Source organism: Athene noctua, chromosome 24, assembly GCF_965140245.1.
Source record: "Athene noctua chromosome 24, bAthNoc1.hap1.1, whole genome shotgun sequence".
Taxonomy (NCBI): domain Eukaryota; kingdom Metazoa; phylum Chordata; class Aves; order Strigiformes; family Strigidae; genus Athene; species Athene noctua.
Window position 1 is genome coordinate 8,185,543 of NC_134060.1, and position 14,250 is coordinate 8,199,792.

The 14,250-nt window shown below is 46.5% G+C and overlaps 1 protein-coding gene across 1 annotated transcript; it reads right to left on the reverse strand.

Moving 5' to 3' along the window:
• Window positions 1-683: 683 nt before the first annotated feature.
• On the reverse strand, window positions 684-13,964 carry DNAJC8 (DnaJ heat shock protein family (Hsp40) member C8). Its single transcript, XM_074926099.1, has 9 exons — window positions 13,845-13,964; window positions 12,596-12,697; window positions 11,151-11,207; window positions 9,128-9,194; window positions 8,388-8,482; window positions 7,466-7,537; window positions 6,237-6,328; window positions 5,239-5,314; window positions 684-1,468 (listed from the first exon to the last, which is right to left on the reverse strand). Exons 1-9 carry the CDS (start codon window positions 13,911-13,913, stop codon window positions 1,346-1,348), a joined length of 753 nt encoding a protein of 250 aa, XP_074782200.1. The 5' UTR covers window positions 13,914-13,964; the 3' UTR covers window positions 684-1,345.
• Window positions 13,965-14,250: the final 286 nt, after the last annotated feature.

The following is a 14,250-nucleotide window of genomic DNA, read 5'->3' on the forward strand; positions in this document are numbered from 1 at the left end:
ACCTCACCAACACCCCCGACACAAAGAGCAGCCCGGAGGACTGTGCTCGCTTGAAGATGAGGGCACATAAGACAGCAAGTCCAAGTGAAAGGAGCTGGCTAACGCAGGGAGGAGGAAGCAAAGCTGTATCTTCACGGAGGCAGCTGCCCACAGCACCCAAGTAGGGGGTGGCCATCAGGACAGAGGGGAAGAGTTTGCAGAAAGGCCTCCAGGAGTCTGCCAGGCACACCCGGATCTGCAGTACAGCCCATTTTGAACAGCTTTAAACAGCTGAGAATATATCTCTTAAAAACTTACAATACACACACAAAGTAGGATTTTAAAAATCAGGATTCCTGAGTTTGAGCTCATCCCGGAGGTCAGGAGTTACACCCCTCAGAGGTGCCCAGGGCCTCCCAGCCCATCCATGCTCCCCCAGGCCCAAGGAGCAGCTCAGCTCCCAGCACAGGCTCCGGCACACCCGCATCCACCCAGCAGCACCCAGGCAAGAGACACCCTCTCCCCGCCCTCCTGGGTGCCACGCTGCAGGACTGTCATCTCAAAAGTCAAGTCAGAACAGACTCTGGGAATACAGCAGACCTTACAGGGAAAGTGTTCATGAAGAGCAACAACTCAGCAGTGGCCAGCACTCAACTCACACACCTGCAGTTGTATCTTTGAATAATTCCAAGAAAAAAACCCAGTAACTTGGGTAAAAATTTATTTTACATACAGACCATTGCAACTTAACTATTAATCAAGAGAAGTTATTTTTCCTTTACAGAAAGTGACCAGGTGGTCTGAGATTAACAGAAGTCTAAGCCTGAGAGCTGGAATTTTAGTTTGGAAATCAGATCTTGGGGGAAGGGTCTTTCCAAGCACCACTCAGTTCAGTGAGGAGCTGCAGGACTCGAACTGCAGGTCAGCTGCACTGCACAGTGCTGGAAGCAGATTCCCACAGTGAGCCTGGACCTTTCCAAAGCTGAACTTGTTGAGAAAGATGATGCCTGGAAAGGTACAGATGCATTTCCAGTATTTTGTTCAGCTCTCAAACTAGAAATGGAAGTGGAGAAACAGCACAACCTCTGTGAAGTACAAAACATCGAGTTACAGGGCAGCAGACAAACAGGACAGCAATAATGGTGGGGACACTCCTAAGCCAAGTGTTCTACATATAGTGGGTTCCTGGCTGAGTTTATACTATGGCCCTAGTTAAAATGGACAGAGTACAAAAAATACTTTGACCAATAATTAATTGAACTGGAAACAAACAGTCTACTAAAAAGCAATTCTTACTCTAGGTGCCAATGAGTCCTTAAAAGCAGGGAGGGGACTGAGGAGCTGCACTTGGGCAGTGCTGCCAGGATCATTCACGCTGTTCCATTTTTACTTTGGGAGGTCTCAGGAAGGTCCTGTTTTTCTTTTCTTTCTTCCCCTTTGTATTTGCCTGGAAATTTCTCCAGCTGTCCACGCGACCATCCCGACTTTCCTGGGAACAACAGAGAGGAAATGAAGAGTTAAGAAGTGCAAGAGGCAGAGAACAGGCAGTACACACCAGTTTCAAGAGATCAATAGCAATTTTTCCCCTTATCCAGCACGTAACACCCTGGCAGTCAGGACATACAGACACTGTGAAGAGCCAGAGCAACAGGCGCAGCACAGAGGAACTACAAGTGAGCTTACAAACACCAGTATAAGCACTACGCTGTTGTTTTGTTTCAGACGCAGCCAGCCTGGGACGTGCAGTCTTGACTAAAGCCTACTGAATCCTCTGATGTGCAAAACAAAGGAGAAACCTCACCTCCAATGGATATTCCTAATCACAGAATCATCTCAGTTGGAAAAGCCCTGGAAGCTCCTCCAGCCCAACCATGACCCTCACCCTGACCGTTCCCAACTCCCCCAGATCCCTCAGCGCTGGCTCAGCCCGACTCTTCAAGCCCTCCAGGGATCCTGGGGACTCCCCCCTGCCCTGGGCAGCCCATTCCAACGCCCAACAGCCCCTTCTGCACAGAAATCCTTCCTCAGAGCCAGCCTGACCCTGCCCTGGGCAGCTTGAGGCCATTCCCTCGGGGCCTGGCGCTGGGGCCTTGGCTCCAGAGACTCATCCCCCCTCTCTGCCCCCTCCTGGCAGGGAGTTGCAGAGGGCCAGGAGGTCTCCCCTCAGCCTCCTCTTCCCCAGACTAAACAACTCCAGTTCCCTCAATCTGTCAGCCCAGAACGTGCCATTTCCTACTGTCTCATATCCTTGAGACAGCTCTCCTTGTGCTGCAGCTTGGAGGCACAGAGAAGAAAGAAAGGAAATGTATTGTCTTCTTTCACGCTTCTTGCCCCAAGCTTCATCATAAAGACACAGTGAGAAAAGGTCTCTGGTGCACTCTGCTCTCCCTAACCTAACTGCAGAGCAGCAGAAACCTCTGCTGGGAGGGGGGAAGAAAAAGACTCTCCACAAAGCCAATCTGTGATCTCTACAGACTGAAGGTTTCACACAGCAGGACAGAACAAGCCCAGGGATAATCCATTTCCCAGTGTGGGATCCATACACTCAAGTCCCATCTGACTACAGCTGTATCTGCAGTACCTGTGCTGCACACACAATAGCTGCTTCACTCTCGTCCTTCCCCATGGCAGGACGAGGCAAGGCCAAGCTCTAGCAGTGAGCTAGAAAAAGCAAAACTGTGAAGAGAGGCTGGTAGGCCGGAGGGTGGTGCTGCCATTCAGAGGGACCCTGGCAGGCCGGAGGAATGGGCTGACAGGAACCTCATGCCGTTCTGCAAGGAGAAGTGCAAAGTCCTGCCCCTGGGGAGGAACAACCCCAGGCACCAGCACGTGCTGGGGGCCGCCTGGCTGGAAAGCAGCTTGGTGGAAAACAACCTGGGGGTCCTGGTGGCCACCAGCCTGAATGTGAGCAGCAACACGCCCTTGCTGCAAAGGTAACGGGGTCTGTCCTGGGCTGCATTAGGCAACGCGCTGCCAGCAGGTCGGGGGAGGTGATCCTTCCCCTCTGCTCGGCACTGGGCTCCCCAGTGCAAGAGGGACATGGACACACTGGAGAGAGTCCAACAAAGGGCCACAGGGATGATTAAAGCACTAGAGCAGGTCTCTCATGAGAAGAGGCTGAGAGAGCTGGAATGTTCACCCTGGAAAAGAGAAGGCTCAGGGGTATCTCATCAATATGCACAAGTATCTGGAGGATGGCAGAAAGAAGACTGAGCCAGGCCCTTCTTGGTGATATTCAGTGCCAGGACCAGAGGCCATGGGCACAAACTGAAACACAGGAGGCTCCATCTGAACGTCTGGAAATGTGTTTTTATTGAGGGTGACCCAGCACTGGAACAGGCTGCCCAGAGAAGTTGTGGAGTCTCCATCATTGAGGGTATTCAAAAGCCGTCTGGCTGCAGTTCTGAGCAACGGGCTCTAGATGGCCCTGCTGGAGCAGGGGGGTTGGACCAGATGGGCCCCAGAGGTCCCTTCCCACCTCAACCGTTCTGTGATCACACTTTTGCTAGGCATAAAGCTGTATGGCAACTTCTGTTCTAACCTTCTGGTTTCTTACAGTTTGTTGGTGGAAGCTACTCTTGAAATTAGTAAGAACATGAATTTTGAGGGTTGGGTGGGAGTAAGTAGATATTCCAACCTGCTCCTTCTAAAATACATGAAGATACAATTCAGCTCTGACAGCAGCCTATGCACAGCTTCTAGGATGCAGTATGCGGACAAGGACTGGAATCACCAGGAGCAGAAAAGCCCAGAAGAGCAATGCAGAGGTACAACTCGAGCACCTTTAAAGGTTGGGATTACTGTGTCAGGTTTATTTGGTTTGTTTGGTTTTTTTTTTTTAAACTGAGACAGAATCACAATTGCAGAATATCACCTTAAGTTTTTTTTCCCTTATGGTTGAAATATCATTCAAAGCAGCAACACACATACTCCTTTTGGGTATATTTTAAAGGTAGTACACACACAGGAGCAGCCAAGAATTCACATTATTTCGTCTCCAACCACCCTCTCTCAATGACGGTCACTACCAGAAATAAGCCTCTTATTCTGTGCATTCCAGTGATCCATTTTGGACGCCTATCTTTTCACATGGATTAAATGGTTACCAGCAAGGCTGGAGAAGACACCTGCAGAGGTTCAGCAGTCCAGGAGTGGTTGAGGACATGCAGGTATTCAGAGCTGCAGTATCAACAGTGCTGCAGCTCCCCTTGCTTGGTTCATCACTATTTGCTTGGAATACTGGCTCACATTTCCTCAGCTGCTATGCTTTACTGCATCCCTACAGCAATGACACCCAACTTCTGTGGCCTTTCTGGTGTGAGAACACAGAACTTCTGCCAGCAGCAAGGGCAGTGACATTTATCTCTCTCTGGCATTACCTGACAAAACCCACAGCACACTCCACACAGCAGCATTACACAGGTTTTCCAGAATATCCAGCTTCCTCTATCCATGTTAGAAAACTCTTCCCAGCCGAGTCTCCAGAAACGTACTAATTGTCCACTTTCTGTGGGATGCCAGTCCAGCTCATACACTTCTCTCCAGACACTCTCTTTTTTAAAGTCCTCTTGAACAGAGACTGGGATCTGGCTTTGGATTAAATGAGCAATCTAGCTCATCTTTTCATGAGGTCCTGCACACTGCTGCTGACTTCCTTCCTGCCCACCACCCCCCAGGTATCACAAGACCTCACCTCTGGTGTGTAGCGAGGGAAGAGTTACAGGCTCAATAATTTTGGCAGGCTGTAGGTTTGACCCCTAAAATAGCAGTACAACAACCACAAAGCTACTTCTGATCCACTAAACCCTGAATACAGGGTGGAAGGGTCAAAGGGAAGTAACTGTCATTCAGATCTCTGATATTCATGAGAGATACAGATTCATAAGTGTTAGCAACCAGACTGGAAAGTACCAACAACAGTCCTCACTAGTGGCTGAACAGCTGCCAGATTAAGTTTTATTGCTCATCAGTGACCTGGGCTAAGCAGGAATTCAGATTTCTGACTAGGGACAAGAATGAACTGCTGACAGAGCTGAAAAATCCTACACCTTCATTTACCAGACCTGTTTCTGGAAAGTGATACCAAAGTCCCACTGGTGGGCTCATCTCCCCACACAAGGACAAAACACAGCCTCTGCATGATCTTTTACTAAGTGTCTACTTGAACTGTTCTACAGCACCTGCAGACAGATCAGGGCATTCCCTGCAGCACGGCCAAGAATTGCTGAGGCCCATCCTAAAAGTTAAGCTGCTGATTACCTCAAAGTTCTTCTGCCATTCTCGCTCTCGTTTAGCTTTCTCTTGTGCCTCAATTTCCTCTTCCCTCTGCCGCTTCCTGGAAGGGAAGCCACAAAGAAGTTATGAACCCACAAGCATCTACTTTAAAGAAACACAGTAATACTTTCAAAACATCTCAGAAAGCTCTTCTGATTTCTTGGTAGATTAAAGTGCTAATCAGAAGAGATAAATACACACATCTAAGATAGCAGAGCAAATAGAATTTTATTTCAGATCTGGAAGAGCAGTGAGCGGAATAGATGGTTTGGCACCACTGACAGCGTGCATGTATTTAATTAGTGAGACAGCTTCTCTTGCTTGGCAAAACAAGTTGGACTCCTTCATAACTCCAGTGATCAGTTTCTAAAACTGTTGAGTACACACTTTCAGAAGTTAATAAACATCTGAGCATGCAAGGTAAGAATTAAATATTTTTTCCCCCTAATTTTCATCTGTATTCAAAAGTAGTGCCTTGCAACCATCTCCCAAGATTGTCTTCACTGACCAGCACAGAAGCTGTCCCATGAAGTGCATCCACAGTGAGCACTCAAAATAGTTCAGGACCACATATGCCACAGAGTATTTCTGGCACTTAATTAAAATTAAAAATAGTTTCAGTGCATGCTAACAACATGCAGAAATGTGTCACCATTTCACTGTTTTAGCTGGCCTCCATGTATGCACATGAAGAGTATATAAGCATACTAAATATATCAGTGCCTTAAATACAGGTGAGCAAGTTTCCTGTTTGCACTTCTCAAGCACAGAGCTCTATAACCCACAGGTTACTCAGAATCTGCATCACGAAGTCATCTTGACAGGACCCTTGTTAATCTAATTCAAGGAGGTTGGACCAGATGATCTCCAGAGGTCTGTTCCAACTCAGGCCTTTCTAAGACTCTAGGATTCCTTATCTTCTCTGAATAAGCATGAGGGGGGAAGAAAGAGCCTGAACTGCACAAGCAGAATACTGCTCATACCTTTCATGCATTTCTTTTGCTTCTCTTTCTTTCCTCTTAATTTCCAGTTCTGCGAAGAGCTTCATCGTCTGTTTGTACACAGCTTGTTTGAACTGTAAAACACAAATCCAGTCTTAAAATAATGCCCATTAATACAGTTAGAGAAGTCTGTTTTACGTAAGAATGTAAGAAGCATAAAAAGAATGTGAAGCATATGTGTGCCCACATAACCCTGCATCCTACAGTCAGCAGCAGCCGCAGCATATGAAAAGGTATAAACCACTGTTGATTAAATCCTGGCCCTCAGGAAACAACTACTTCTTAGCCTCACATTAGTCTCATTTTCATTTGTATTCACAGAACTGTGCCTAAGCAGACCTGTTCATTTTAAGCTCTCTTATTCCTCTGTTAAGTCTTGCAATGTTATACTTGACAAAAAGAGGCAAAATAGCCACTGTTTAGTATTTCCCAGCAGATCTTCTTGATGTGTTGTAAAAGTCTATCATTGGCTTTCCAGAGAAAACATCCGTATAGTTAAAACAAACTTCATTACTACAGAACAGCAGGAGCCTTCTGAAAATCAATGGAAAATAAGATTGTTACGGGATTACTGTGGTGCTATCAAGAGGAAAAAATTACTTTGTAGTTAAAAAAAAAGGTGATGACAGTAAGACTAATGATGTCAGTATTTGATAATCATCTATTATTCTGTTAAAGCCTCTAATATCACTTGACTTGAGAAATCAGGTAAGTATAACTAAGTTATGTCATGCCTTTTTTAATAAAAGTTGCAGAACAGCACATCTATCCTCAAGTGCTACATATATGGAAGAAACAACCAAAACAGCTCTTACTACAAAACGTCACTAAGACCATATTTTGGACATGCTGCAGTGGGTTCTATACACGCCTCTGCTGGCAGCAAGAACAGCACAGTTCCAGTATTCAGAATACAATAATAAATTCAAATCAAAAGAGACTGCATGATGTGCAAGCAGTGAAGACTTGCTCCAAGAACTGGGTATTTTGATCGATATAATCTCATGATATATTTACTGCTTACACTACAGTTAAACTATTTTCTAAAGTATACGGGTATTGTCCAACACATGTACTCTACAGTGGTTTATCAGAATTTGTTCTGTAAGCACAAGGATTTACAACACTAACAAATCTAATAAATACTTCTGTACTGGTTTTGACTCTTAATTCCTCGAAACACCTTCTGTACTCCCCAGTATATGACTTACAACTTCAGGATCATCCTCTTCTACAGTGGGAGGTTTTCCATCCTTCTTCAACTGCTTCTTTTTTTCTTTCACCTAAAGAATAAGAACAAAAATAAGAGCGTAAAAAGTTCCATAGAGCTTACATAATTGTATCCAAGTCATTCTGCATTCCTATTCCACTGTGTGGGAAGAACTCCGGATGACAGCAAGTTCTTGATTTGGATCAGTTTTATTTTAGATTTAAACTTCCTGGTCCTAGGTCCAGATGAACACATACAGAATCACTATCACATGAACTGTAATAATTAAAAATACTATGTTAGATACTATTTATTCAAATATCTTTGGGGGGGTTTTTTGTTTGTTTTTAAGATATATTCACATCCAATACACCATCCAAACCAGCAGGAAGTTTATTTTCCTCTGTAATGGCCAAAAGACTTAACAACCAGATCATTAAGTGTCCCTTGGTTTAGAGTATCTGAGTTCTCCCATAAGCTTGTTGTGTTTTGGTCCACCCATGTCACTCAACTTCTTGGCCAATGCAATCCAAGCTCCTTTTCTTATCTTATAGGTCATTTTCCCCAAAATTTCCCAGTTTCCTGCTGTCACCACCTACTTTCTTCCACCTACACACATCTGAACTGCATCATTCATTCACAGACTTGAAAAAAAATATTTAGGTCAGATCACATTGTCTGACCTAATTATTTCAAGTACTGAATTTCACTGAACTATCTTGCACTGAGTTCAACAGTAGTCTTGGACAAAGCATGTTTGTTCATGCCATGAAGAGCCAGAGTCCACCTGCACAGCTTCCTGACGAGGTTTGCTCAGCTCACCTTTTAATGACCTAAAGATGCAGTGGGTATACCAAAAAGCAAATTACAGACAACTGATTAGCACCCACCCCCACCTCTGGACGTTCCTATGGAATACTTACAGTGTGTTCCACATATTCTTTTCCTGCCTGTATCACATCCAAGGCCCTCTTCTTTTGCTCCTGATCTAGCAGCAGCTTGTACGCTTTATCTACAGCTAACAAAAAACACCAACATCAATAGCACCAGTAGTCACATTCCAAGGCATTGCAAGATTGCTACTTGTTGACCAGACAAATCTTGTTTTCTAGAATCTGGGCGGTTTTGTTTGTTTGGTTAGTTTTCGTTTGTTTTTCTAAATACGTCTAGGTAAGTGATATCACAATCAGTCAAAAGAGATGTAGGGTACAGTAATAGCAGACACTGTCAGATACCTTTCGGAGTTAGCAGGGTGAAACTATCAGTCCCACCAAGTGATTTAGTTATAGGGCATGAGGTAAGTTTAAGGTGAATAAAGCCTCACTGTAATGCACACACCTAAAATCATCATATTACTTCTGTTGTATGGTCTTTGAATAAAATCTAATGCACAGATTAAACAGTTTTGCTTGAACAATCTCAAAACCCGAGGGACATGTTTGTCCCTGTTGCGAACTGACAATGCAATTATCGCCACCTAGTGAAACTTTCTGCTGAAACGCCACCCCGCACATCTGCTTCCCGGCTCATCTAAAGTGCCTCTACAGCGATTCTTCTGTCGTCAGTGGGCCCTCCACCCCTAATAAACATTTAAACCAGCTACAGAAGAATAGCAGTCCAACTACTATCATACACTAGCCCAGAAAAAGGGTGAGCACATTACCTTCAAATGCCTTCTGGGCTCTATCTGCATCGTCTTGATTTTTGTCTGGATGCACCAATATTGACAACTACAAGGGAAAGGACCTTGATGTGAAGATCATTGTAAAAGATGGAAGAATACTTCAGAGATTTTTGCGAGAGAAAGGAAATAGTCTCAGATAAAAGGAATCACAGGGGATCACATTTGTATATGGGCAAATCAGCTGACAACATGTAGAATTATGGATCAGTAGAAGTTTATAAATTAAATACAATCCCTGTAATAGGCTATGTGGGAAAAGCTGCAGCATGGGATGTGCAGAACAATATAAACACCCTTGAGCTGCAGTGCCTGGCGCTGATACCAACCCTCTGGTCACTCAAGTTTTGTAACCTTGGTCTTAAGAAGAAATAAAACTACAAAGATCATCCTCAACTGAAGTTTACCTTTTACACAACAATGTCTCCCAAGAAGTTCTCCAGTATCCCTAAGGCTGTTCAAATATCAAACTATTTAATAGAGTGGGTAAGATCTTCCTTAGGCTCCTTTACTGAAAGTTAAGAAAACTCCTTCCTGTACTCTCTCTCCAGCAGAGACAGGACGTTGACCACTACCACCTTTAGGGCGCCTTAAACAGGTTAGAAAGCACATGTCCTCCACCTTCCACTTCTAGAGAAAGAGAAAATTCTCTCAAATCCTCCCCATATGACTTTTTTTCTTTTTTTCAGACCTCTTATTTTTGCTTTTGCTCTCTAGTTTATCTGCATCTTTCCCAGTGTAATGTTCAAAACCAGTCACAGTGCGGCAACCGAAATTGCATCAGTGACCAAGAATGCAAAATAATTACTTCCTGAACTCTACAGATGGCACTTTCTAGCTCACAGAAAAAAGGTTTGCCTCTGGTCCTGAAGAGCAGTAGCCTGCTGCTGATTTACCCTGTGATTTGTTACAGCCAGTGTCTTTTCTTTCGGTTGGCTGTGCCACATTTTGTATTTCGATGTTTGATTTCTTCAATGCACAATTCCAAGCACTTTTTTCATTTCATCACATTGACTTCAAAACATTTCCCTGTGGTATTCTAACAGCCTAAAGCTAAGACAGCCCGTTTATTAATTTGCAGAACTGAGAAGTCAGCAACAGACTAAAAGGTAATCCTCCCACTTCCCACATACAGGAGCAGCCCATAACCCAACACCAGTTGGGCGTGTTCCCCTGTCACCCAGCACAGCTTCCTGTCTAAAGACAGTTCCTGACGTTTACACCACTAATTCAGGTGGGAGACTACAGTCTTCTAAATACTGTGTTTCTTTTCTGCATACACTGATTAATCTCAAATTTCTCCTGCAGATCTGTCCGCAGAGTAAGTCCAGGGTAATGTTTCCTGCGTTGCATGGGGCAATGCAGATGGGTCAGTGAGCAGGGCTGCTGCTGTTCCAGTTAACTCAGCCACCAAAAACAAACACTGAAATTCTTAAAGAAACCTCACAGAAAATACACCTCTGTATCCAAGTGCATATATTTGAGAAAAATACCTTTTCTCAGTTCTTAGTTTCCGATTAATTTTGACCCTCTTGTTGGACTTAGCTCAGCAAGCTGATTATGCACAGGCAGATAGCCCCATCACACACCCCACACAGCACACCATGGCCCAGGGACACTTCTGCATCTACACTTCTCCTCTTGCTGATACAAAGATTGTTCTATGCATGAGAGAGTTCTGCGCAGTGAGACGCTGGCACAGGCTGCCCAGAGCAGCTGTGGCTGCCCCCTCCCTGGAAGGGTTCAAGGCCAGGTTGGACGGGGCTTTGGGCAACCTGGGCTAGTGGAAGGTGACCCTGCCTGGGGCAGCGGGGTGGAACTGGATGGTCTTTAAGGACCCTTCCAACACAAACCATTCCATGATTCTATGATTTCTTCACAAAATGGCTACTGCTCTACTCAGATACAGCTTTACCATCATTTTTCCTGTCCCCAAACACAGCTGCACAATCCCTACAGAGCTTCTGGTTTCCTTCCAAAGACTTCAAGTGCAAAATCCAAATACCTGCCGAAATCTTTTCTTTATCTCTTCATCTGTGGCTTCAGGATCCATTTGCAGTACCTAAAAGAGACCATGAGAGCTGAGCAAGTGCAATGATACTCCCCACGTTTCAGGTTCCTGGCAGCAAGCTCTAAACACCTGGTTCCCTGGCATCTAGACACAATGCTACACCCACCAGGGTGCTGTTTCAGGACATGAATTTTCACCTAGTAAAACAGAAACATTTTAAGAGACATCATGTTTGGGACATTCTACTTTCAGCAGTGCTAGATTCCTCTTCCTGTGTCAGTGTCCTTTCTACACTCAAGTCTCATGTAGACAGCTGCCATCCCTAAATAACCACAATTGGTCTAAACCTTCAACCAGTCCTGTAGCAATGCTGTTTGGCAGAAGCAAAAGCATATGGTGGCCTTGACACACTGTCAGATCATGCATCACTGAGAACTTCGGGCACGAAACATATTACGTTGTAAGAATTTATTCACTATCATTCCAAAAAAGGATGGGAGAGTTTTAGTGTTTGGTTTCCATGGATGAGTCCACTTTTCTACAGATTTTCAGGGATGTGGCAGAGTTTAGGAGCTTTTTTGTGAATTAATTTACTGAACAGAAATCCTACTGTTTAGGATGCTCACTTTTGTGAATTAATTTACTGAACAGAAATCTTACTCAACACATATGCACACTGGCCTGACACTAAGAATCTGCAAGTAAAAACCACTACCTCACAGAAAAGCTACAGCCTGCTTCCAAATGGCTTTAATTTACAAGTCAAGTGCCATGATCTACAGAGAACTGAACATCGTCAAGGTGAATCTGCCCACTGATCTGGCTGACCAACCCGAAACTGGGATTACAAAAAGCATCTGAGGCTTTAAAAATGTAGATGAAGATGATATCAAGAAGGAATACACGGAGGGAAAGCCAGCTCCAGATGAACACCAGATTGTTTTATTTACTGCCTTCCTCAGGCTTTCATAATTGTTAAGACTTTATAACTGACTGCAACTGGAATCAATGTGGAAGGGAATTATCTGTTTTCCACTGACTCCTCAAAGATTGCTCACAGCAGTGAGAGCCCTTCTCTCATTCTATACACCACACAAGTTCAGTGGGATGAACATCCAAAATAAATGACACTACTAGAGATGCCCAGAGTGCTCAGGACGGATACCTGCAGCTGTTACGAACTCATTCAGAAAGCACCTGGCATTAATCTGTCACATCTTCCAGTGCTGCTGCACAAGGGAGGAGATGTGCCAAGACAATGTTGTTTGTGCCTGCTGTAAAAGAATGGCACCATCCCATCTTCTGTAAGTCTTCTACACAACAATCACGTGTAGAGATTTTTTTTGCTTTATGTTTGGTCTTTTTACTGAAATAAATGCCCAGTAAATCAGAAAGTTGGCATACCAAGTCAGAAAGGAGGATAAAATTTTCAAACTAACCTCAAAAGGGTTCAAGTTGAAATAGGAAGATCCAGGTCGGGTCAGCCTGTCAATCTGGTTTTTTGATGTTAAAACAGAGTCTCGTTTTTCAATTTGCTTTACCTAAAGAACAAGAGAGACCTATATTAACTGACCATCACAATGCACTTACCTGTTTTTCCATGTGTTTACTACAGCAATCATCATCGTCCCATACTACTAACAATAACTAGTGCACATCCCAAGCCTGTAGCTATTTTACTCAAGCGCTAGCAGAGCACATTTTTTTAGCCTTTTCTACAGCATGACAGTATTTTTGACATGACATTTTAACTATAAAAAAACCTGGAAAGCACTTCTGCCTGTCTCTCCTATGGCTTGCTTAACAGCTGTGGCTCTTCCCCTCACTTTGCTCCTACATCAGCAGCACTGTCATCGTGGTTCCTTGGAAACCTCCCGCACTACTGATTTTAACCCACTGTTGGCGGGATAACCCACTAAACACAGTTAAGTGATACCCTGCAGGTATACAAGTCCACTTCATTCCAACCACAGACCATTTAGTTCAGTTCCGTTTACTTTTTGTTCTTTACAATATTAAGCCAAACGAAACCATGCATTTATATTTAACATCCACCTTTATTTAAAGAAATAATTGTTCACCAAACTGGCACTACCCTTCTGCGGGCAGGCTCAGGTAAACACATCCAAGCTGTGCACAAAGTAACGGGGACTAGCACCGGCTGAGGGAAAGGGCCCCACGCGCCTCCCCGGATAACAGTTTGTCCACAAAAAGGCCGAGCAGTGGAGCACAGCGCCGGAATATGTCCTGAGACCGCGGAGCGCACAACTCCCACTCGGTTTATCCGAAGGAGCGGGATGGGGGATGAGCGCCCGGCTCCTTCCCCCAGCCCCAACAGGGGCTTTTCGGAGGGCGGCAGACGCCGCGGGGCCGGCGGCAGCGAGCCCGGGGAACGCCCGGCCTCCCCGGACCGATCACCAACCCGTCGGCACCTGCCGCTCGCCCACCCGGGCTGTTCGCTCGCCTCCCCACGCAGCACCACCAGCCGCTTCGCCCGTCCCGCCATCCCGCCCGCCAGCGGCCCGGGGCAACCTCAGAGCGGCCAGGCCGGGCCGGGCCAGGCGCGGCGCGGCCCGCCAGGCCCCGGCGCTGGGAAGGGAGGGCCGCCGGCCGCCGGCCGCGGGCGGGCAGGGCCCAGGGGGCGGGGCGGAGCCGCCCGCCGCCCCGGCGACGCTCGGGCGCCGGTACCTCGTTGTAGAAGGTGAGGAACGCCTCCTCGGCGGCGCCCCCCGCCCCGGGCTCCCCCGCCGCCGCCATCGCCAGCACCACGTGACGCCGCGCGCGCGCCCACGTGAGCCCGGCGCTGAGGCCGGCGGGGCGGTCGGCGCCCTCGGCACGTGACCGCCGCGCGCGCCATGGAAACAGGCCCCACCCCTCTCCCCCCCCCCCCCCCCCCCCGCCGTCCATCTCTTCCCCCACCGCCCCCGGCCCGGCCGGGCCCCCCGCCCCGCCCGGGGGAGGCTCCGGCGGGGCAGCGGAGCGCAGGCCCGCGGCGGGGGCGGGCCCTGGGCCGTACGGGCCCGCAACAGCCACCGCCGCCCGGCCCGGGAAGTGGGGGGGGTGAGCGGAGTCTGCGCATGCGCGGGCCGTGACG

What these genes read in the sequence shown, in the direction of transcription:
- DNAJC8 (XM_074926099.1), bottom strand. Translation starts at nt 13,913, where the DNA reads ATGGCGGCGGCGGGGGAGCCCGGGGCGGGGGGCGCCGCCGAGGAGGCG. An exon ending in TCCTCACCTTCTACAACGAG is followed by an intron (nt 12,698 to 13,844) that starts GTACCGGCGCCC and finishes CTTGTTCTTTAG; the next exon opens with GTAAAGCAAATTGAAAAACG. An exon ending in AGCCCAGAAGGCATTTGAAG is followed by an intron (nt 8,483 to 9,127) that starts GTAATGTGCTCA and finishes GTTTTTTGTTAG; the next exon opens with CTGTAGATAAAGCGTACAAG.